The 20481-nt window shown below is 44.8% G+C and overlaps 1 protein-coding gene across 3 annotated transcripts in view; it reads right to left on the bottom strand.

Moving 5' to 3' along the window:
- The window catches only part of MAP3K9 (mitogen-activated protein kinase kinase kinase 9), a 77541-nt gene that overhangs the window by 34565 nt on the left and 22495 nt on the right, over nt 1-20481 (bottom strand). For all 3 annotated transcript variants that reach the window (XM_017639954.3, XM_017639955.3, XM_017639956.3), the window contains exon 3: nt 1373-1553. In XM_017639954.3, coding sequence (XP_017495443.2) covers nt 1373-1553 — 181 coding nt within the window. The remainder of the gene's footprint in view (nt 1-1372; nt 1554-20481) is intronic.

Below are 20481 nucleotides of genomic sequence, written 5' to 3'. Positions count from 1 at the left end.
ACAACATGAATGAAGCTTAAGAATATTATGTTAAATGAAAGAAGCTAGTAACAAAAGACCACATACTGTATGATTCCATTTATATGAAATGTCCAGAATAGGCAAATCCAGAGATAGAAAGTAAATTAGTAGTTGCTGGGGGTTGGGGTGGGGGGATTGCGAAGTAACTGCTAATAGGTATGGGTTTCTTTTTTGGGTGATAAAAACTTTCTGGAAATAGATAGCAGTTATAGTGGGTTGAAGGGTGGTCCTAAAAAGATATGTCCATGTCCTAATATCCAGAATCCTTATTTGAAACAGAATTTCCCCTATAATCTCTGGAGGCAGTATGGCCCTGCTGACACCAGTTTCAGATGTCTGGCCTCCAGACTATAAACTTCTTTTTAAGCCACCAGGTTTGTGGTAATTTGTAACAGCAGCCCTAGGAAACTAACAACAGTGGTTACTGGTATAAAAACTTTGTAAATTTACTAAAAACCATTGACATACATTTTAAAGAGTGAACTTTATATGTGACTGAATCTCAATAAAGCTATTATTTAAAATATACACGCACAAACACATACATACATACACAAGTTCACTTTACAGCACATCAGGAGGCAGTAACTTCATAGACTAAAGCACAATGAGTACCTACAGTCCTTTGTTTTGTATACTAAGGTGATGTTACTGTTGCATAGCCATGAGGATGCATACTCTATAGATGTTCACCCTCCCATCAGATGACAAGACTTTAGGTCTATGTCCTTGTGACCTCCTAGGCTGACATTGCCTAGGGGAATGGTTGGTCTGATCTGTGACCCTGCAGTTCTGGGTACATGTTTGGGATTCACCTTTTCCCATTTCTATGTCAGTGTTCAGCAGATGGAGCCTTGACTAGAAGGTTAACTGGATAACTAGAAAGGATAATTTGCAACCCACCAAGAAAAGAGACAGCTTAAAGAACACTCATCAGCTGAAGACTTACAATGAGGAAAAGTCCAGCAGTAGCAGCCATGGTTGCTAAGGAAGGCAGGGAGACCCTGGAGAAGGTTCCCAGGAGTGACTGGGTGCCCTCACCTCCTACAGTTAGAGCTGGGAGTATACACTGTCCCTGCAGTCTACTGGTCTTCCCTGGGGAGCATCCACCAACACAAAGGGGCCTGCACAGAGGTGGTGCTGGCCATAGCACTGGAGGGATTTTGGGTAGATGAAGACACTGAAACAGTCTCTTGGCAACCTACAAATTAGTGTAGATTGCTCTGGAGGGGTCACTTAGACCTACTTGGGGTACCTGGGATTCTAGGCAACCTCAACTCTCCAAGTCCTGAGGCATGTGTGTAGCCAAAATGGGCCTGGGGAACACTGACTCTGATCCTCTGGACCTTACCTCCACACGTCACTGCCTTTGGAAAACATGGAGGCACGAATGACTTCAGGGGCCATCCAGGCATAGGTCCCTGCTGCACTCATCTTGGTAGTTCGATGCCATTCCCGAGCCAGGCCAAAATCAGTGATCTTCAGGATCTTGTTGCTCAGGTCTCCATTCTCCACCTTCTGGAGGATCAATACTGGGCAAGGGAAGAAATACAGAAGAAACCAGAGTCTGCATTAATCAGAGGGAAACTACCCAGTACAGAGACCTCCTGACTCTCTTGTCCTCTCTGTCAGGCTCCACTGGGCAGCATCCATGGACTGAAGGTGGGAGTCATCACTTGGTATCATGCACCCATGATGAATCCATTTATATGCCAGGTCTCTTATAGGCATTACGTTTAACCCTCACAACCACCCTATGAGGTGGATACTATCACCATCTCCATTTTACAGATGAGGAAACTGAAATACAGCACCATTAAATAAAATTTCCAAGGTCACCCAACTCATCAGCCAGGACTGAAACCCAGGCGGGCCTGACTCCAGAGCCTTCTCTCTCAACCCTCATGCCACACAGCCTATGACACTCTACCAAAGAAGCTGATGCCAGGGTTCTTGTTTGCGGAGTGGAAGAATGAACTTAGCAAACAGTCAAGATAGGAGAGCCAGGGAGACTTTTACTGAGAGATACAGTGAGAAGACAGATAGCTCCTGGCTTATGCCAGGAGGGGACAAGAGAGCCCAGGGTGATGCATTTGTCTAGGGGATTTATAGGCAGTTGAGGATTTGGGGGAACTGAGGGCTTAGGGTGTGGACTTGTACCACCTGCCCTGCCCTCAGGGTGGGCTGGGTTGTTGTCTGTTTGCTAGAGCTGTTTGCAGTGAAGTCACAGGTTATGCTGAGATACCCTTGCGGAATACTCAAACATTCTAGGCCAAATTGCTCCTGGCCTTTTGACCTTTAACTGATCTCACTGAAGATGTCTATATTCCTAGTCTGGTATTTTTATCCTAGAGAATTAGTGTGACCTTAACTTTACATAATGCTGAACACAGAGTTTCAATAGGGACTTTACATTGTTACATTGCTTTGACTATAAATATCTTGCCTTGCTTTTTCCGGAGGCCCTCACCCTACTCTATCTAAGCCCATGGTTCCTGTCTCAGAGCTGTGGGGCCCCAGCTGGCCCTTCGAGGAGCAGTCCTCATGCTTTCTGTCTGCCAGGGCATGCCTGGGCTGTAACCACTCTCGGACCACAAGTAATGGAGGTGCATGTTGGATTTTCAAAGTTTCAACTGTGTCTGGACAGGTTCTGTGGATTTCTCCAAGTTACTTTACCTAAACTCTTAAGAAAGCATGTCTTTTGGGCACAGAGATATCCCCTTAGTCTGGGCATTCACCTCCACCCATTGAGAACTGGCTGACAAGTTGGGGAAGTCAAGGGCACTTACATGTTCACACCCGTGATGCTCTCTGTGAACATGGCTGTGGGTAAAATTGTAATATTTCCAAAATATCTTGCCTGGCTTTAGTACATCTGCATATAAATAGGCATCAAGAGGTGGAAAGAAGTATGGCTTTAGTGCATTTGCATCATTCCTCAGGGGTGGAGAGAAGTCATCTCCATATCAATGGATGATTACCTGGGCAACAGAGGGCTTATCTATACTAAGAGGTGATGGGGGAGGGCTGGTTTTGCTTCTGCTGGAGCAGGAAAGAGAGAAGGCCCCAGCCCATAGTTTTTAAGCAATAAGTGGATTTTAAACTTTATTTCTCCCTTTGACTGACTTCAGTTTTTAGAGGTATTGTGCCCCAGGATTTCCTTTCCCCAGACTTACGATGGCCCAGGAAGAAGAACAAGTGTGCTGAACTAGTTATACTCTGGGTCTTGTCCCCCAAGTTCCAACACCAAAGCATGTAGTGTTGAAGCTGTCTGGGCTTCCTAAGACAGCAGATAAAGCAGCCACCTCACCCATACAATGGTTCTAGTGATCAGGGTGTCCTCGTGGGAGTCAGACTCCCTAAAAAGAGCAAAACTGCTAATTGACTGAAGTCCTGTAAGCTATTCCAGGGAGCTGCCTGAGTGGGGAGCCATAGAGCTCCTTGGAGATGTGGAAGCCAAGCCTTCACTTTCAAGAGTGGAATAGTTCCAAAGGCTCTCTATAAGCACAGCCTCTTGTGGACCAGATGCTGAACCACCCAGAATTCAGAGCTCTGTGGTATACTGGACTTGAGAGGAAGTTAGATTCTCTCCCAACCCCTGCCATTCAAGTCCAAATGGGGAGGGTGGGGAAAGGAATCCACTGAAGGCCGAATAACACCTAGAAGAAGGTTGACTCAGTTCAGTCCAGCCACTCTATCTAGGTAAACAGTGGAAAAAATGCAAATTAGTTCTGGCCCTACCTGTGCTGGGTCACACCCTCCCTCGGTTGGTTCTCCATTTATTGCCACTGAGGGGAACAAGATTTACCTTTCCCTCTCTTAGAGGTACTTGTCATTTAAGAAGATTTTCAGACAGCTCAAACTTTTCCAATATCTAGAGAAAGGAATCTGTGATGGTGGTACATCGGGCACCCGTGAGAGGTTCAGGGGCATTTCAGGCCAGGGCCTTAGCCAGGTCCCTCCTGTCCCACTACTCCACTTTTCCTTCCCTGCCCCTGGCCCACAAATGTCCACTGAATTGTTACAAATCATACAGATGTGGGCCCAAGATCTCTGTGCCCTACACGTTTCTCAGAAAATCAGCAATAAAGAGGGATTACACGCAGCTCCAGAGCTGGAAGCACAAAAGAAAACAGTGCCAGCCACTCCCTAGATCTAATGGACTGTCTCCTTCCTCCCACCCTCCCCCTAACTTCCCTGACACATAACTCCTAGAGATGCCTCTCCCCCCTTTAGCTTCTAGAATGGGTCCAAACCTCTGAGTGTATGAGCAAATTTAAAAACAAAAAAACTTTTTCCGTCTCATCTAGTAACAAAAATCTTTCCAGGTTCTTCTGTGCCTCTCTCCCAATCTCTGTGGGCAAAGATAACAAAAATACACACTCCTATTACTGGGCAAGGAAACCCACTGCTGTCCCTATAGAGGTGGCTACCAGCTGCTGACCATTTCTCTCTGAGCTGCCCTTAAACCGAAGACTCAAAGTGAGCCTTTCCTCTTACACATCCAAAGGGGTTCAGTCCCGTCACCCCACACCTCCTGGTGGCTGTGACAGGGTGCAGCGAGGAGGATGAGAACAGGTTCTTGATACTATATGGAACGAGCTGAGCTTCCTCACATTCTGGAAGGAGAAGCAAAGAAGTTTAGATCCTGTTGTAGGAAACAGATTTTTAGAAATTGAATGGCATATTGAAGATGACTTTTAAAAGATGGCAAAATGATGGAGATGGGGCAAGAAACAGCCCAGGATCGTTTGTCTAAATTTCAATGCCTTTAAATAGTGCAGGGCCAGCCCATTTGCACCTACCCCGCACTACTCCTTGCTGCCTTATATCCAGGTGACCTCAAAAAATTATCCCAACAGGATGGACCCCTGAAGGCATCTGAGTTAGCAACCCCTGGCCTAGGGGTCCTGCCCTCAGCAAAGAGGAGAGGCTGTAATTAGAAGCCAGCTAGCAATCTCAGCAGATGGTTACAGCCAATGATTCTCAATCACAGTGTCCTGAAATACTGTTATCTAGCAAGCATCTATACTATTAATAATTAAAGCAAGACTTTTATGAATGCTTTATATTTTTGGTATATTTTTTATTTATTTAGATGAAATTCACATAACATAAAATTAACCATTTTAAAGTGAACAACTCAGTGTTATTTAGTATATTCACAATGTTATATAACCACCACCTCTAGTTCCAAAATATTCTCATAACCCCCAAAAGGAGATCCATACTCATTAAGCAATTATTCCCCATTGTCCCCTCCTCCCAACCTCTAGTAACTACAACCTGCTTTCTATCTCTATGGACTTACTTAGTCTGGATATTTTATACAAGTGGAATAAGATATGTGACACATCTGGTTATTTCACTTAGCATAATGTTTTCAAAGTCCATGCAAATTATAGCATATATTACTACTCCATTCCTTTTATGGCTGGATAATGTTTCACTGTGTATATATATCAAATTTGTCTATTCATCTGCCCATTGATAGACATTTGGGTTGTTTCCACCTTTTGATTACTTTTAGTAGTGCTGCAATGGACACGTTTGAACATACATTTGTTTGAGTACCTGTTTTCAGTTTTTTTGGGTATATTCCTAGGAGTGGAATTATTAGGTTTTATGTTAAATTGTATGTTTAACTTTTTAAGGAATTGTCAAATTGTTCTTCACAGCAGCCATGCCATTTTCTGTTCCCACCAGCAACGTATGAAGGTTCCAGTCTCTCCACATCTTTGCCACACTTGTTCTTTTTCCTCTACAGCCACCCTCGTGGATATGCAGTGGTATCTCATTGTAGTTGTGACTTGCATTTCCCCAGTGACTAATGATGGTGAACATCTACTCATGCGCTACTTCACCATCTGTGTGTCTTCTCTGGAGATGTGTCCACTTGTCTTTTTGTTTGGGGTTATAAAGTTCTTGTATATTCTGGATACTAGACCTTATCAAATATATGATTTACAAATACTTTATCCCTTTCTGTAGGCTGTTTTTTCACTTACTTTTCATTCCTTTAATGCAGAAACTTTTTAATTTAGATGAAGTCCACTTAATTTTTTTGTTGCTCATTCTTTTGCTGTGTTATCAAAGAATCCACTTCCAAATCCAAGTCTATGAAGATTTACCTCTATGTTTTCTTCTAAGGGTTTTATGGTTTCTGCTCTTAAATTTTATACATAGTATGAGATAGAGCATCAAACTTGACTCTTTAGCATGTGGATTTCCAATTGGAGCATGGTTCTCTCCAATATCTTGCCCCCAGTGAGAGAGAAAGGTTATCTTCCCAGCAGCTTATCTGTACCACTGCACTGAGCCCATTCTAAGCTCCTATTGCTGACAAACAGCTGTAGCAATAACAAATTATTGTGCTTTACTTTCTGGGAAATGTAAGAATGTTCTATCAAAATCTGGGGAACCCCATGAATGTATATTGTGTGAACTTCACCTCTCATGTGTGGGTCAAGGGAACAAATGCTGAGAACAAGCCTAGGCCTAAGTCAACAGAGGCCTGGCCAGAGTAAGGAGAACAGAGAGGAAAAGACATATTTGAACTAAAAAACTTAGTGATTAACCAGATATGGGGGCTTCACAGGAAAGGAAGAGGTCTCCAGCCTTTCAGACATGGGAGACACAAGTAGAATGGTGGTGCCCCTCATGGAGAGGTTGAGAGACAAAGGCCATTTGAGGGAGCCAAGCTCAGTCTGGGACATAATGGGTTTAGGGTGATGGTAACAAGAGTCAATATGGAATAGAAGGAAAATAGTAGATTATTTAAATCCCAAGCTTGACACTTCCCATGTGACAAGTTTCTTAAACTCTGTACTTCTATTCTTGCTTCTATAAAATGGAGATAAAAATTAAAAGTGATTTTACAATGAAGTACCTAGGTGACTGCCTGACACATCAAGAGGCCCTCAGGATACCACAGCAATCATTATTACTAATATGATTAAGTGTCCTGTACATAAACAGAAACCATGGGACTCAGTGTTCCAAGTATGGAGAATACTGGTGGGAAGCCTAGCAGTCCCTGACACATAATAACCATGCAATAAATGTCTGCTGTGGAAATAAATGGGATGGTTGATTCATAAATAATGATGGCTACCCATTACTGATCACTTACTATGTAGTGGCATGATGCTCTTTACATGATGTATGTAAACAGCTGTATATACATCCCCTTAGTTAATCCTTAAATCAACGCTATGCCGTAGGTGGAATTATTTTCCCTATTTTGCCTATGCTGAAACAGACACAGAATGGTTAAGTTGATTGACCACAGTTCATGAGGGATGAAGATGGTAAGGCAACGCCAGATCTCTCTTCATGTGCTGTGCCATCCACAGGAAGAAAGGAATCCTGGATGTCTTTAAGGCTTCTCTCAATTTCTGCTTGATCCCTAAAACAGTCACTAATTAACTGGTCCTCACTGGTCCCCCTTTTCCCTCCCTGCAGCACATAAAACCAATACCAGGCACCTCAACATGATGATTTCCATTTGTCATTCCTGAGTGCTTCATGTATATGTGTCTCGCCATTTCTTCTAGAATGGGATGGAGTATGTTTCCTAGGGGGCAGAAACCTCATTCTCTTTCTTGTGGAACCCACACACCCCCCGTGCAGGAACCACGGGAAGCCCAGGCTCTCTGAAAGAACTGACCGACCCCTCACGGGTCACTTACTTCACTTAGTCTATCCACTTCCTATCCTGTTGTTGCCAGGTGTTGCGGCACATCTCCCCAGTGTTATCCATCCCCGGGGCACTAAGGGGAAGCAGTGTGCACCAGGCTGATAACGAGCCTGGAGAAAGAGGATCACCTCAGCCAGGTCCGCTAATGACTGACACATCCCGCTGATGCCAGGTGGGGAAGGGAATGCAAGGACTGATAAGCTACAGATTCTGCCTTTCAGGGCCTTCTCCATGCCAGACGGTGCCAGACGGGAAGATACACCACATCACTGATTATCAGGTCGAGACAAGGTATACATGGCTAAGGGCCCACATGTTGCTACAATCAGTAAGATAATTACAGTTTTCTACACCTCAGCAATGCACAGGCATTATTCTTGATTATTTCTGGATCAGGATACTACCTATTAGCATTTACTTAGTATTTTCCTTTAAATTGACTTTTTAAAAGTTACTAAAAGAAGAAACTTTCTACCATTATTATAAATGGATAAAACAAGTATTCTCCTAACATGAGGTAACCTGTACACATACATAAAATAAAAACAAAAATAAATGTTACTATGTTTTAGTATATGCTGCTACTGGTCAGAGTATGAGCCTAAGGCTCATTGTCTCTGTTAGGAAGGAAAGCTTCGAAGTATCAGTGAGGCACAAAGGCAAACTGCCCCCAAACTGACTTTCCATGAATATGGAGAGGTTGAATGACTTTCTATGGTAGGTGTGTACAAGGATGCCAAGGCCATCCCCTGCTAGGATATCAAGGCCACAGAGTGCCCGTGAGTCTGACTTAATAGCATTAAGCTGGAAGCCAGGCTCTCAAAACTTGGCATAACTTGAGAAGACTCTCCCATATGTCCTAATGTTAACTTTGGCTTTGGTTGATGATTTACCATTTTGAGATTTCTTATTTATTATTCATCTCCATTAGCACAAGAGCCTCTGATCAGCTAACTGCTCACCATGGCGCCAAGGTGATTATCCCCAGGTCTTCATTTGGTTCAAATGATTCAGCATCATCTCTCTGAGATGAGGCAACTGGTCTAACTGTTTGGAGGCTTTGTTTTACTTGGCTTTCTTTTTTTTTCAGTCTATTGTCAAATGTATATACACATAGAAGAGTGTATAAAACATGTCTGAACAGTTTAATGAAAATAAGATGAAAACCCATGTAATCCCATCCAGTCTCTTAGAAGCTCCACACATCCCTCCCCTTCACATCCCTTTCCCGTTATCCAGACATCTGCCGTGATCCATTCCTTTTCTTTATTTTGCCACCTATGTATACATCCCTAAATAAGATGCTATTCTGTTTTGAAAAAGTCAGTGACAAGCACAAATGTGGCTGCGTGTACTAGTTTTTAGGGCTGCCAAAACAAATCAGCACAAACTTGGTTCAAAACTGCCCACAGTTCTGACTAAAAGCCCACAGTCAGGGTGTCAGCAGGCCATGCTCCCTCCAAAGCCTCTAGGGAAGAATCCTCCCTTGCCTCTTCTAGCTTTGGGGGGCTACCAGCAATTCCTGGCATTCCTTGGCGTGGGAGAGCATTAATTCCAATGTCTTCATTTAGCTACCTGCCCCTTGGGTCTTCACATGTGTGTTCTCAACTCTGTGTGTCTCTGTCCACATTTCCCTCTTATGAAGACACCAATCACTGGATTAGGGCCTGCCCTCATCCAGCATTACCACATCTTCACCTGATTACATCTACAAAGACCCTATGTCCAAATAAGGTCACATTCTCAGGTTAGGACTTCAGCATAGCTTTCTTAGGGGAACACAATTCTACCCACAATACAGTATAACAGTAAAAACATTGCCTTTACCAGATGGAGACTCCCAGAAGGGAACAACTAAACATAGTGTGTCTGGTCACGGTCCCAGAGAATGGACAAAAGCCCTTTCTGGGAAATAATTAAGCAAGATCATATACGAACGCTATAAACACTGGGCAGTGGCCATATGGGAACATCCAGCAGGTGGGGAGGGGAGGTGCGTATACTAGACACCCACCAGGCACACGGTGGGGGCTTGGACTCCTTTTCTGAGCACATTCAAATCTGAACACTTGTGTCCTTCAGTTAACAGGGAATTTTCTTCAAGTATTTCACTGTCAATTTCCTCCCATTTATTCTGTTTTCTCTCTTTCTGTAGAACCTTTGTTATTCAGATACTGGGCTTTTTAGACTGGTCCTCCCAATTTTCTTATCTGCTCACCTCTACATTTTCCATCTTCTTTCCTCCTTGCTCTTCTCTCAGACATTATCACTTTTATGTTCTAACCTTCAATTGGGTTTTTATTTCCCTACCATGGTTTTAATTTCTAAAGGGGCACTTTTTTGATCTCCAAATTTCTTTTTAATTGACTGACGAGCACAAATGTTATCCATGTAACAGTTGCTTTTGTATTATGGGTACAATATCTGTTCTTTTACCTGAATGCAGTACTGACGGTTCTTTTTTTATTTGTTTTCTACCAGTGTGGTTTGTTTCAGCTGCTTTTTCTATTCGTGCCTTGGTTTCTACTTACTTTTTATAGTAATCCTTGGATGTCTGTTCATGATTAAGAAGCTAATGCTTACATTTAAAATAAGGAGGTCCTTATGTTTTCAAGGCAAATACTAAAATGTTTACCCATAAAATGATATGATATTGCAGTTTACCTTCAAAATTGCAGTTTACCTTCTGAGTAGGGTAACAGAAGAAACAAGATTACTCACAAGTTGGTCACGGCTGAAACTGCATGAGTACACTGGGGTGCCTTGCACCATTCCCCTTACTTGTGTGTATGTCTTCCATAATAAGCTAGGGGGAAAGGGATGAGGGATCAAAAGCTGACAAGACTAAGCACACAGGAGGAATGTATCAGCTTTGAGCTTCAGTGTCGGAAGATCTGGGTAAGTCTGCAGAAGACGACCTGAGGTCATTTCTCGAGCTGGTCACCTCTCAAGAGAGCAGCACTCTTCCAAACTGTTGGGAAAATCAAGGTCTGGCTGCCAGTGTGCAAGGAATCTAAGAATGCACGCTGCAGAGTAAACAGTTATTTCATCTCTCTGTTTTCTAAATAAAGTACCCATATCCTCCACTGTGCTTAGTCCCCAGTAAAGAAACTGTTAACTGCTTCCAAGGGAAAGGCAGTCAAGTGGCTGCAGGGAGTAGAAGAGGAAAGGATCCATGGGACCCAAACACATGTCATACAGTTGCTACCCAATCTCCTATATTTTAGCACCCCCTTTGCCCCAGTTTCAGAGGCACCTAGTGCTACCAGTTCCCAGGCTTTTTAGGAGTCTGTGGTATAAACTGGTTCTTTGCTTTCCACAGTCATCTTAGATTATATTTCTCAATGTTCCTAAACTAGTTACTACTCATCCACCTGTTTTCCAACTTCCAAACTTTGTTGCTGTTGTGTCCTCTCCTACTGGCTTTACGAGCTCCTGCAGTGTTAGCTAGGTTTCAGGACAGACCACACCCATGTTGTATGTATATGTGTTCAATCTGCAAGCCTAGCCCAGGATCCTGCCTTCCATTCCGCTTGTTTTCTTGGAGTAGGGAGCAGGAAACTGGTATCTTTTGTATCCCACGGTTTCCGGCAAGGGCCTCCAGCTTTCCTTGGCTTGGTTCTTCCCTCTTCCCCAATATGCAAAATCTATCCTGCTTATTCCTGCCAAAGCTCAGTTCAACCACTGCATGTGCATCACAGAATCATCTCCCACCTTAACAAGGACAATCTCTGGCTGCAGCAAGGCAGAAAGGAAAAAGAAACAATTGAAGATCCAGACTATCTGGGTTCAGGCTCCACCACTGTGTGACCTTCACCAGGCCCGTGTTCCCCACCTCTGACATTCTCTGAGTCTGCAATTCCCTGAAAGCAGTGTTGGTCTTTCCTGGGGCCAGCCAAGCTCCTCCAGCCATCTGAGCTGAAGAGCAGCTTAGGGCAAAGAGGAGCTGGCAAGATGATTCTACCCCAGAGAAAAGCTGCATTCTCTAAATACAGTTGGGCCTTAGGGCACCTGAGTCAGCGCTGGAGACACTTGCTTCCTGCAGCCCGTTGTCTACAGTGGAAGATCTCAGGCTCCAGCCCCGCCCAGCAGCCCAGGCTGCCAAGAGGCCAGGCACTGACACACAGCAGGCTCCCTGTTGTGCTGACTCAGCAAGGGCCACATGGAAGAGCCTGACTCAGGACCACCGCTGCACAGCAAGAACCTGGCCAGCTCGCATCCCGGGCCTCTCCCAGCCCCTGGCCCACCCCAATCTGCCCCTCAGGCGAGGCGGAGAGAGGCCAGATTTGCTTACTGAGGTAAATGATTCACCACCTAGACTCTCTCAGTGCTCCACCTCAGCAGAGGTGTGGTGCTGCCTAGAGATGGCAGGGAGATGCCCGCAGCAGCTCAGGCCCCAGCCATGTTGAGCAATGTCAGCAGAGCCACACCGCATTCCACTGGCACAACCAGCAAGCACTTGGACCCAGGCAGTCAGAAGCCCCTGCTAAAGAACGACAGCAAGACAGAAAACTGGGTCCTTCGGTATTTAGGCTTCTCCCCTCTCTTAGTACAGAAGAGGAGACCACTGGGTGTGCACTCCTGGAAAAGCCGGAGAACACTCAGCACAGTGACCTTTACCTAAGATCCGGAGCGAGGGCAAAGCTGAGCCACAACGGCCTCCCCTTCTCTGCCTATAACCTGAAGAGGCATAATAGGTGCTCCATAAATACTTGTCTTGAATGAATGAATGAATACAAATCATCCCAAAAGGTTTCTGGTTAGATCAGTGTAGACAGTGGTCCCCAAATACCTCATAGAAGGCTGGCTACATCAGAATCACCCAAGAAGCTACAGCATTGATTCCTAACCTCTTTAAACATGACCTTTCAGCTCAAAAAATTTGCTATTATGACGGTAGGTAAACTTTTAGTATGTTTTAAGAAGAAAGCAATACCAGAGCTAGTGTTTAGGGGGCCTTAGTGTGTGCTTCGTGCTGGGCTGAGTGATTTACATTCATAAGCTTATTTAATTCTTTCAGCAATTCTGGAAGGTGCTTTCAGATGTGGAGACTGAAATTCAGAGAGGCTGGTCCACAGGTGGTAAGAGGCAGCAGAACTAGGCATAATCCAGGTCTAAATGAAATCACAGCGAGGGCCCTGACCACCACACCATATTAAATACCCACTAAGAATGCTTTTAAGTGAATTTGCATTTCAACAACACAACAGCACCTACAAATTTGAAAAACAGAAATATGAATGTTTATATTCTAGGAACACATTTAGATTCAAAGAGACCTTGCTGTAGCCCCCTCCCCAGCAGTCTGCAACTCTCCACTGGCAACTGATCTCAGTGCTGTGACCAGAAGCAGGTTACTGCTCCCAAGGGAAGGATCCACCTGTCTGCCATCATCTCACGCCCAAGCAGGTGTCTCAAAGCCTCAGACTCCAGAGGAGTGGATGGGAGAGAAGTCTCCAAAGAAAGGTTAAAACAGGACAGAGTCAGCAGCATTCGTTGAGAAAGAGAAAACACAGCAGGAATGAACTGCTACATTAGCAATCCTGTCAACATATCATGGAAAGGCTAACACGGGATTAATGATAGGAAAAGAGCCTAAAATCTGTGCCCAAACCTGCTAGTTGCCCTTCCATGATTATCCTCCCCCATCAGCCCATAATAACAGAGTCCTCAGTTGCAAGGTGGAACCCCCCGCCATGCATAACTTTAACTACAGTTTCCAGTCTCCTTGTACCAAGGCATAGACAGGGGATTAAGAAGTCTCCTGTGGCTGCTTTCTGTAACCTGTCTTAAAAGATATCAGCTCAGCGCATTCAGTACTTCATCTCTTCCTACATTGTGCTGCTGGAAAAATGAATGTGATAGCTGGAGGTCTAGCCACCACCTTACACCATGAGGTTAAGATCTTGCCCAAAAGTTGGCACAGCTATGAATGGGAAGGAGCCTAGGGCTCATGAAACAGAGGGACACCACACTAACCACAGGTTCTCTCTGGCCAGACTTTTATGCACAAGAAAAATGGACTTCATATTTCAGCCACTGTTCTTTGGGTGTCTGGGTTTCAGATCTCTACTCTAACCAATATAAAGTTCAATTCCAAAGCTATAAAACCTCTTCATAGCAAAATAGAAATAGATATATTAAAATGTAAAATAGAAACCAAAAGCAACATTCTAGTCAATAAACTTCGTAAAATATAGCCAATGATTTGGACAGCCTCTCCAAGCTTCTGTAAAATGAATCAACTTGAAGTGTGTTTCAGCTGCATATTTTTAAAGTAGTATGTCACATTTTATAATAAGTGTTGACTTATATCTTAAAAAAGAAAAAAAAAACAACCACATGTATAGAAAGGACCATATGCACTGTGCTAAGTACAGGATGTTCAAAAACAAATTAAGCTAGTACCTCCCCTCAGGATCACTAGCCAGGAGGAAGATTCAGAGAATAAGAAAGGATAGGACAGGAGATCTTTGTTTTTTATTATAATCCTTGTGATACAATTTGGCTTTTTAAGCTGGATACTGAACGTGTACTTAAAAATATATATTTTAAAAAGATGTGGTAGGCAATTTAGTAGTATCTGTGACTACATTATAATAAAACATTAGTATATAAAAACACATAGTTTGATATTTCTTTTTGTTAAGAATATGCTGTTTATCTATCACAATGAAAAACACCTAAAGGATATATATCTAAATGCTAACAGTATAACTATCTCTGGGTACTAGGATTTGGGGGTCATAAGTTTTTCTTTATATTCATCTATATTGTTGAAACTGTCTACAGTAAACATGTAATTTTTGTTAATGTAAAACAATTAGTCATTTAAAAATAATAATAGCAGCTGCTACAATTTCTTGCATACCTACTAAGTCCCAGGCACAGTACTAGAACTTCACATACTTACCTCATTCTGTCCTCGTGGCAACCTTTCAAGGTGGGAGCATGCTCCTTTTATAGGTGAGAAAGAGGCAGGATCTGAATCCTGCTCTGGTGTCTATGTCCTTGCTCCTTCCAGTACACCATGCTACCTCCTCAACTCAGGGTTCAAATGTTCAGTAATCACATCTGTACGATGCCTTGTACATCTCCACAATGCTGGTCTCTCTTATGCCACAGTGTATGACTCACATCTTCATTTTATATGTCTTGGGATGGTCTCATATGATAAATTAACCGGGCAGGAACCTCATCTAATCCTACGTCTTATATGGACAGAGCCACTTTTAAGAGTGGTTTTCTCACAACACTGTCAAGTTGATGGTTACTTCACACTGGCAGGGACAAGGAGGGAATCCTATGCTTAGAACAGAAGAGAACTGGCAGAGAAGACACCAAAGCTAGGAGTCAAACCTAATTCAACCTCTAGGTCCACTGCCCTTTCCACTAGGACCCAGGGGTTTCTGACTAAAACCAAACCCCTGAAGTACTGGGCTATACCCTTCTAGGGAGGGGAACCCCTTTCATTTTTAAATGAGAGTGCTTTAGAGGTGAGGACAGTATATATTTGGGAAGTTCAAAGATACTTAAAACTAGGACAATTTTGGCAAGGAAAATACTTAAAACAGACCAGTTTTGACAAGGTGTAGTGGCAAAAGCTTGCTGGGGGGTAAGCAGCATCTCACCAGGCATGATTTAGGGCAAACAGTACATTAGTTGGGGTAGGTGCTGATAGGCAGTATAAGCAACCCTCATGCCAGGGCTGAAAACATCTTAGAAGCTGTGACTTTTGCTCTGAGCCATACAGGAGGGATTCTGCAAATTCAATACCACTCATCATCTTCAAATCACACCCCTCTAGATGGTGTATCTAAGCAAACCACCAATAAAGGCTGTGGGAGAGCTGAGAAGAGAAAACTCAAATGTTCAAATGTGTGAGGATAAAACTAATAAAGCAGAAGAATACTAGGATCTTGATGATCTGTGATCTCCACGGGACCTTCATCCTCAACACAGGTATGTATCTGGTGCTGGTTAGTAGCAGGCAAGCCCAATCAAGCTGTTCAGTTCTCAGTCCAGGATCTCTGCTTTGATGTACGTAGAACCCTCTCCAGTCGACACTCCAGACACAAGGCTGTAACAACTATGACACACCCTTGACTGATTCATTTCTGATTTTCCACCTACAGGGTCTGTTGCTTGGGCCAATGTCTATCTCACTACCCCTTTCACAGGGAAACGTCCCATTCCTGTCCCCACCCATGCCAAATCACCATCCATGTCTCTTTTTCCTTTTCTAAGATGTGTGCCTTACACAGTGATTCATCCCCAGATCAGCCAGAAAGGGCCTGCAGAGAGTGGTAAGAGAGATAAAGGCTTATACATCAGAAAAGCAAAGAAGTGTCAACTCCAATGCTGTGGACCTCAGCTCCCCTGTTCACCAGCAGCCAGTCCTTGGGAGAAACTGCTCACTGCTCATTCAGTCCAGGAAGGACCATTCTCCCCATTCAAAAATGGAGGGAGAGGTTATTTTAGAGAGGAAGATTCTCTGTGCTCCATCACAGCCCAGGGGTCAGAAAGTTTCCCCAGTAAATACCAGCCTGGTGCTAGTAAATGCCCACGAACCTCAGGCCCCTCCTGACTAACTAGAGCATCCACCCTCTTCTTGGGGAAGAAGGTACCACTGCCATGGGTGAAAGGGATTTGGGGTTAGCTAAAGTACAACCAACATCCAGGGTCAGAACTACCACCAGGAGGGAATCCAGGTTATTAGTCCAAGAGATCAAGACTCCTCCTGCTAATAATCCTGCCTGGGAGGCTACTGACTGGCTGGTAAAAGATACCAACTGCTTCAGTTATTGGAAATGGTCAGCAGTCACATACACAGACAAAAGGGAGAAAAAGAGAGAGGGATGCCGAGATGGTCCTGCAAAGGAAAACAGGATGGCCTTCCCTCGTTCTCACATCTCTGCTCTCGTTCACTCTGGCCCTACATTTATACTTATAACCATTATCAGCAGCACTGCTAGTATTTATGGAGCGCTAACTACATGCTGGGTCCATGCTAAGCACTTTACATGCATTATCTTAATCAAGAGCCTCAGGAGATGGGCACTGTTTCAATCTCTACAGATGAAGACACTGTGGCTGAGTGAAGTGGGGATATTCTTCAGTTACACAGCCAGTAAGTGGCAAAGCTGGGATAACTGGCTTCAGCTCCCATGCTCTTAATGATTCTTTTATTCTACCCCACCTGTCCACCTTGTTCAAACATCTACTGTGGAGGATTCTGGAAACAACTGAAGTAGAGAGGAAGGAACTCCTCAGAAGAGGGCCACAGCATATAGGCTGCTCTTTGAGCTGTGGAGAAAGGATAGGGCTTGGTCCAAGGGGAGAATCAGAAGGCCTCTCTCAGCAGGGCCAAGCGGAAAAATGCCCCAGACACATCTAGGAAATAGGAATAGTCCCTCACAGCTGGAGCAGAACGTTCATGAAAAGGCAGAAGATGGAGCAAAGGGTTGGGACTGGAAGACTGCAGGCTGCACAGAGCAGCAGCTCGAATTCTACCCTGGAGAAGGCAGTGTTTGCACAGGGGAGCGCTGTGGTAGCAGAGAGACAAACTGAACTGAAAAAGGAACAGCCAGGCATCAAGGACACAAGTAACCTATTACAGCTGTCCAGGGGAAGGTGGTGAAGAATGAACTGAGGTACTGGGGGTGGGGATGATGGCACAAGGAGATGGAGTAATTAATTACACACACAGGGGAAAGGAGCAGCCAAGGAGCCCAAGGAAATCTCCTGGCTTTGTGTCACTCACATGCTTTGGCTGGGTACCTGCAAGTCATCGATTTTACAGGAAGATCCATGCATCAGCGAGTACAGGGTCCTAGCTCTGTGCTAACATCCATCTACCCACTCCTCCCTTCCAACAGGAACTGGAGCTTCCCACCCCACCCTAGCCTCTCCACAACCACCTAGGAACATGGTTCCTTCATTTTCAGTGGAAGCCAACTCACCCACTGCTTACCACCACCGTCTGGAACACATGCAATTCCACAGTTCTGACATATGAAGACCAGACATTATTTGCCAAAGTGGCTCAGTCCTGCATTCACCTGGGACAACAGGCAAGCCCTAGATATCAGTGTACTGTGCTTCACAACAGCCACAGAGAGCATGCAGCCTATACGTCAGAGAATGAGGGCAGAGGGACAGGATTGATAGATGAGCTTCCTGGGGCTGCTGAATGGTTTGCTCTGGAGTGCCAGTCTCAGGCAGGCTCCTGAGCCTGAAGCACAGTGTTCAGACAGGCTAGTTAGTTTACAGGACTGTAACATTGGGCCTTGGTTCAAATCCAGAGAGTGCCCAGGATTCTAAGGCTGTTCCCAACTCTGGCTGGCCATCTTGTGAATATATGCCATGGGGAGCAAGGGAAAATCAGATGCACATGCATGAACTAGCACTTGAGAACCTCAAAGCACCAGGTTTCTTTGTAATGTGCCCATTATGACACGTGACTAAACGGCAAGAGGGGTGGATTTCTGCTGTCTCGGGCTGTAGGACAGAAGGGGACATGACAGGGAACTAATGTATTTATAGACTAACAATGGCTGGTCTGAACAGACACAGCACAATTCAGCAGCCTTTTTAAAGCTATTTTTCAATGACCCCTTTAACCAGCCCCAGCTTTCCATTTGTACTTCACTTTCATCTCTTCTATGGATGCTGGACCCCCTTCCCACCTCTCTCATGCTGCTGAGTAAAGGTTTTCTTACAGCCAACCTTTATATGATTAAAACAGAAAAATCAGTGCCATCTTCCCAGCCAAACCTCCCAGTGGGTGTCTGCAGGACGCTGTGCTCTCCCCTACATCCTAAAGTACAACTATTTCAAAAGACATTAGCTTGGGCACCTATACCATTGGCATCTTGGTCAAATTAGGCCCAGATAACACAGCTGGGCCTCCATCCAGATGAGTGTGAGCTCATCCAGACACAGATGTAACCAGCGGGCAGTAGAAAGGTGGCAGAAGAACTTCCATGCAGCCACCTGCCTTATTAAACAACATCTCCTCAAACTCCTGCCTGCCCTGAATTGTCCAACCATTCCAGCTCAAACAGACTGAGAAGAGCTGCCAGACAGGAGCTGTCATGCCTTAGAAACACCCAGCTACAAAATGGATAAAAGTAATAATAAAAAAAAAAGAGGCAGCATGTCAGACCTTTGATGATTTTGTCAACAAAAGTTGTTCTTCCTTCTCGGCACGTGGACCTGGAGCACTGCTGCCCCACAGGCTCTCCAGGACCTCATATCCCTGAGCTCTGCACCAGTTACTTTGGCAGGTCCAGCAGGCTGCATTTTTACAATGGCACATCTCCCATCTTACATGCTTTTCTTCACGGTTACCTGGACACTCTCCCACTGCAAGGTGGGTCTCGGTCTCCTCCACTTGGATCTGAGTGGGCCTGAGACTCACTTGAACTACTAGAATGCAGTGGAAGTGACACTGCATGACTTCAAAGCCAGAGCACAGAAGGTGGTACAGTTCCTGCCTTGTTTACTGGAGCACTTGTGCTGGAAGCCTGGACCCACTGGTAAGAAGGCCAAGAGCCCTGAGACAGCCATGCTCGTGGAGGGGTTACACATGGGCACCCCCTCGGCAGTCCCAGCCTTCCAGCCCTCCCAGCCCAGGCACCAGCCCTGTGTGAACAAGCCTTTCTGCTGATTCCTGCTTCCATCTGTGGCCTCACCCTGAGCCTTCAGATCTTCCCAGCTGAGGTCCCAGATACTGAGAAGCAGGAACAAGTCATTCCTACGGAGCCCTTTCCAAATTCCTGACCCAAAGTCTGTGTGAGCACAACAAAATGATCCTTGTTTGGGGTATTTTCTTCCAAAGTCACAGTAATGGAAATGGTGACATCCTTGTCAATCCTTTCTCCTATCTGCTGCTACCAGAGAAGCAGTTGCTCTTGGGATCACTATTTTTCAAAAAAGGAAAAGCTCCTCTTTATTGAGCATTTACCTTGTGCCAGGCCTTATGCTAAGGGCTCACAAGCATAATTTCATTTAATGCTTATTACAATGCTATGAGTAAATATTAGAACTATCCCCATTTTACAGAAGAGGAAATGGCTCAGAGGTTGAGGACCTTACCCAAAGCCAGATCTGCTTGATTCGAGCCTATAATACTGCACGACACCCTGCTCCCCAGACACTTGGAGACAGGAGCTGTCTCTATGTGGAAGACTCAGATATTTGGGCTTTCCTTTCAACAGTCCAGGTCTGGGAATTTCCTGAAGAACCTAGGTGACAGGGATACAACATCACCAGACACTTGCCTTGCCTGGGCTGAGGCAGGCGCCCTGCCTTGGAATGTCACTGCTGCGGCCCACCGCCCAATGAATGCCATCTGAATCCCACTCCTTTTAGGCCTAACTCCTATACCACGGCCTTCCAGAGAATTCTGTCTTCTATGGACACCATCTCATGTACCCTTGGCACACCCTTCCCTCCCTACTGTGTCACACTGTTCTGGCTATTTGGGTGTGTTTACATAGTATGTCTCCTGAGGATGGAAAGCATGTGGTGGAAGTAGCCTCTATGGTATCTATGTGATGAAGTGACCTATGGCGTTTCCTATGGGATCTGCACAGTAGCAGACACATGATCAGTTTCTCACAAGGACCCACTGGGATGAAAATCATAGCCCAGCACAAAGCAAACTCTGCAGGCTCTGTGACCTGTGCTTCACCTGGGACTCTGCAGAGGAGAAGGATTTGGGGTAGAGGAGGAAGCCACCTGACAGACCACAGATA

The sequence above is a fragment of the Manis javanica genome, chromosome 8 (genome assembly GCF_040802235.1).
Source record: "Manis javanica isolate MJ-LG chromosome 8, MJ_LKY, whole genome shotgun sequence".
Taxonomy (NCBI): Eukaryota; Metazoa; Chordata; class Mammalia; order Pholidota; family Manidae; genus Manis; species Manis javanica.
Note: the sequence above shows the minus strand (reverse complement) of the source record. Positions and strands in the feature narration are given on the sequence as shown.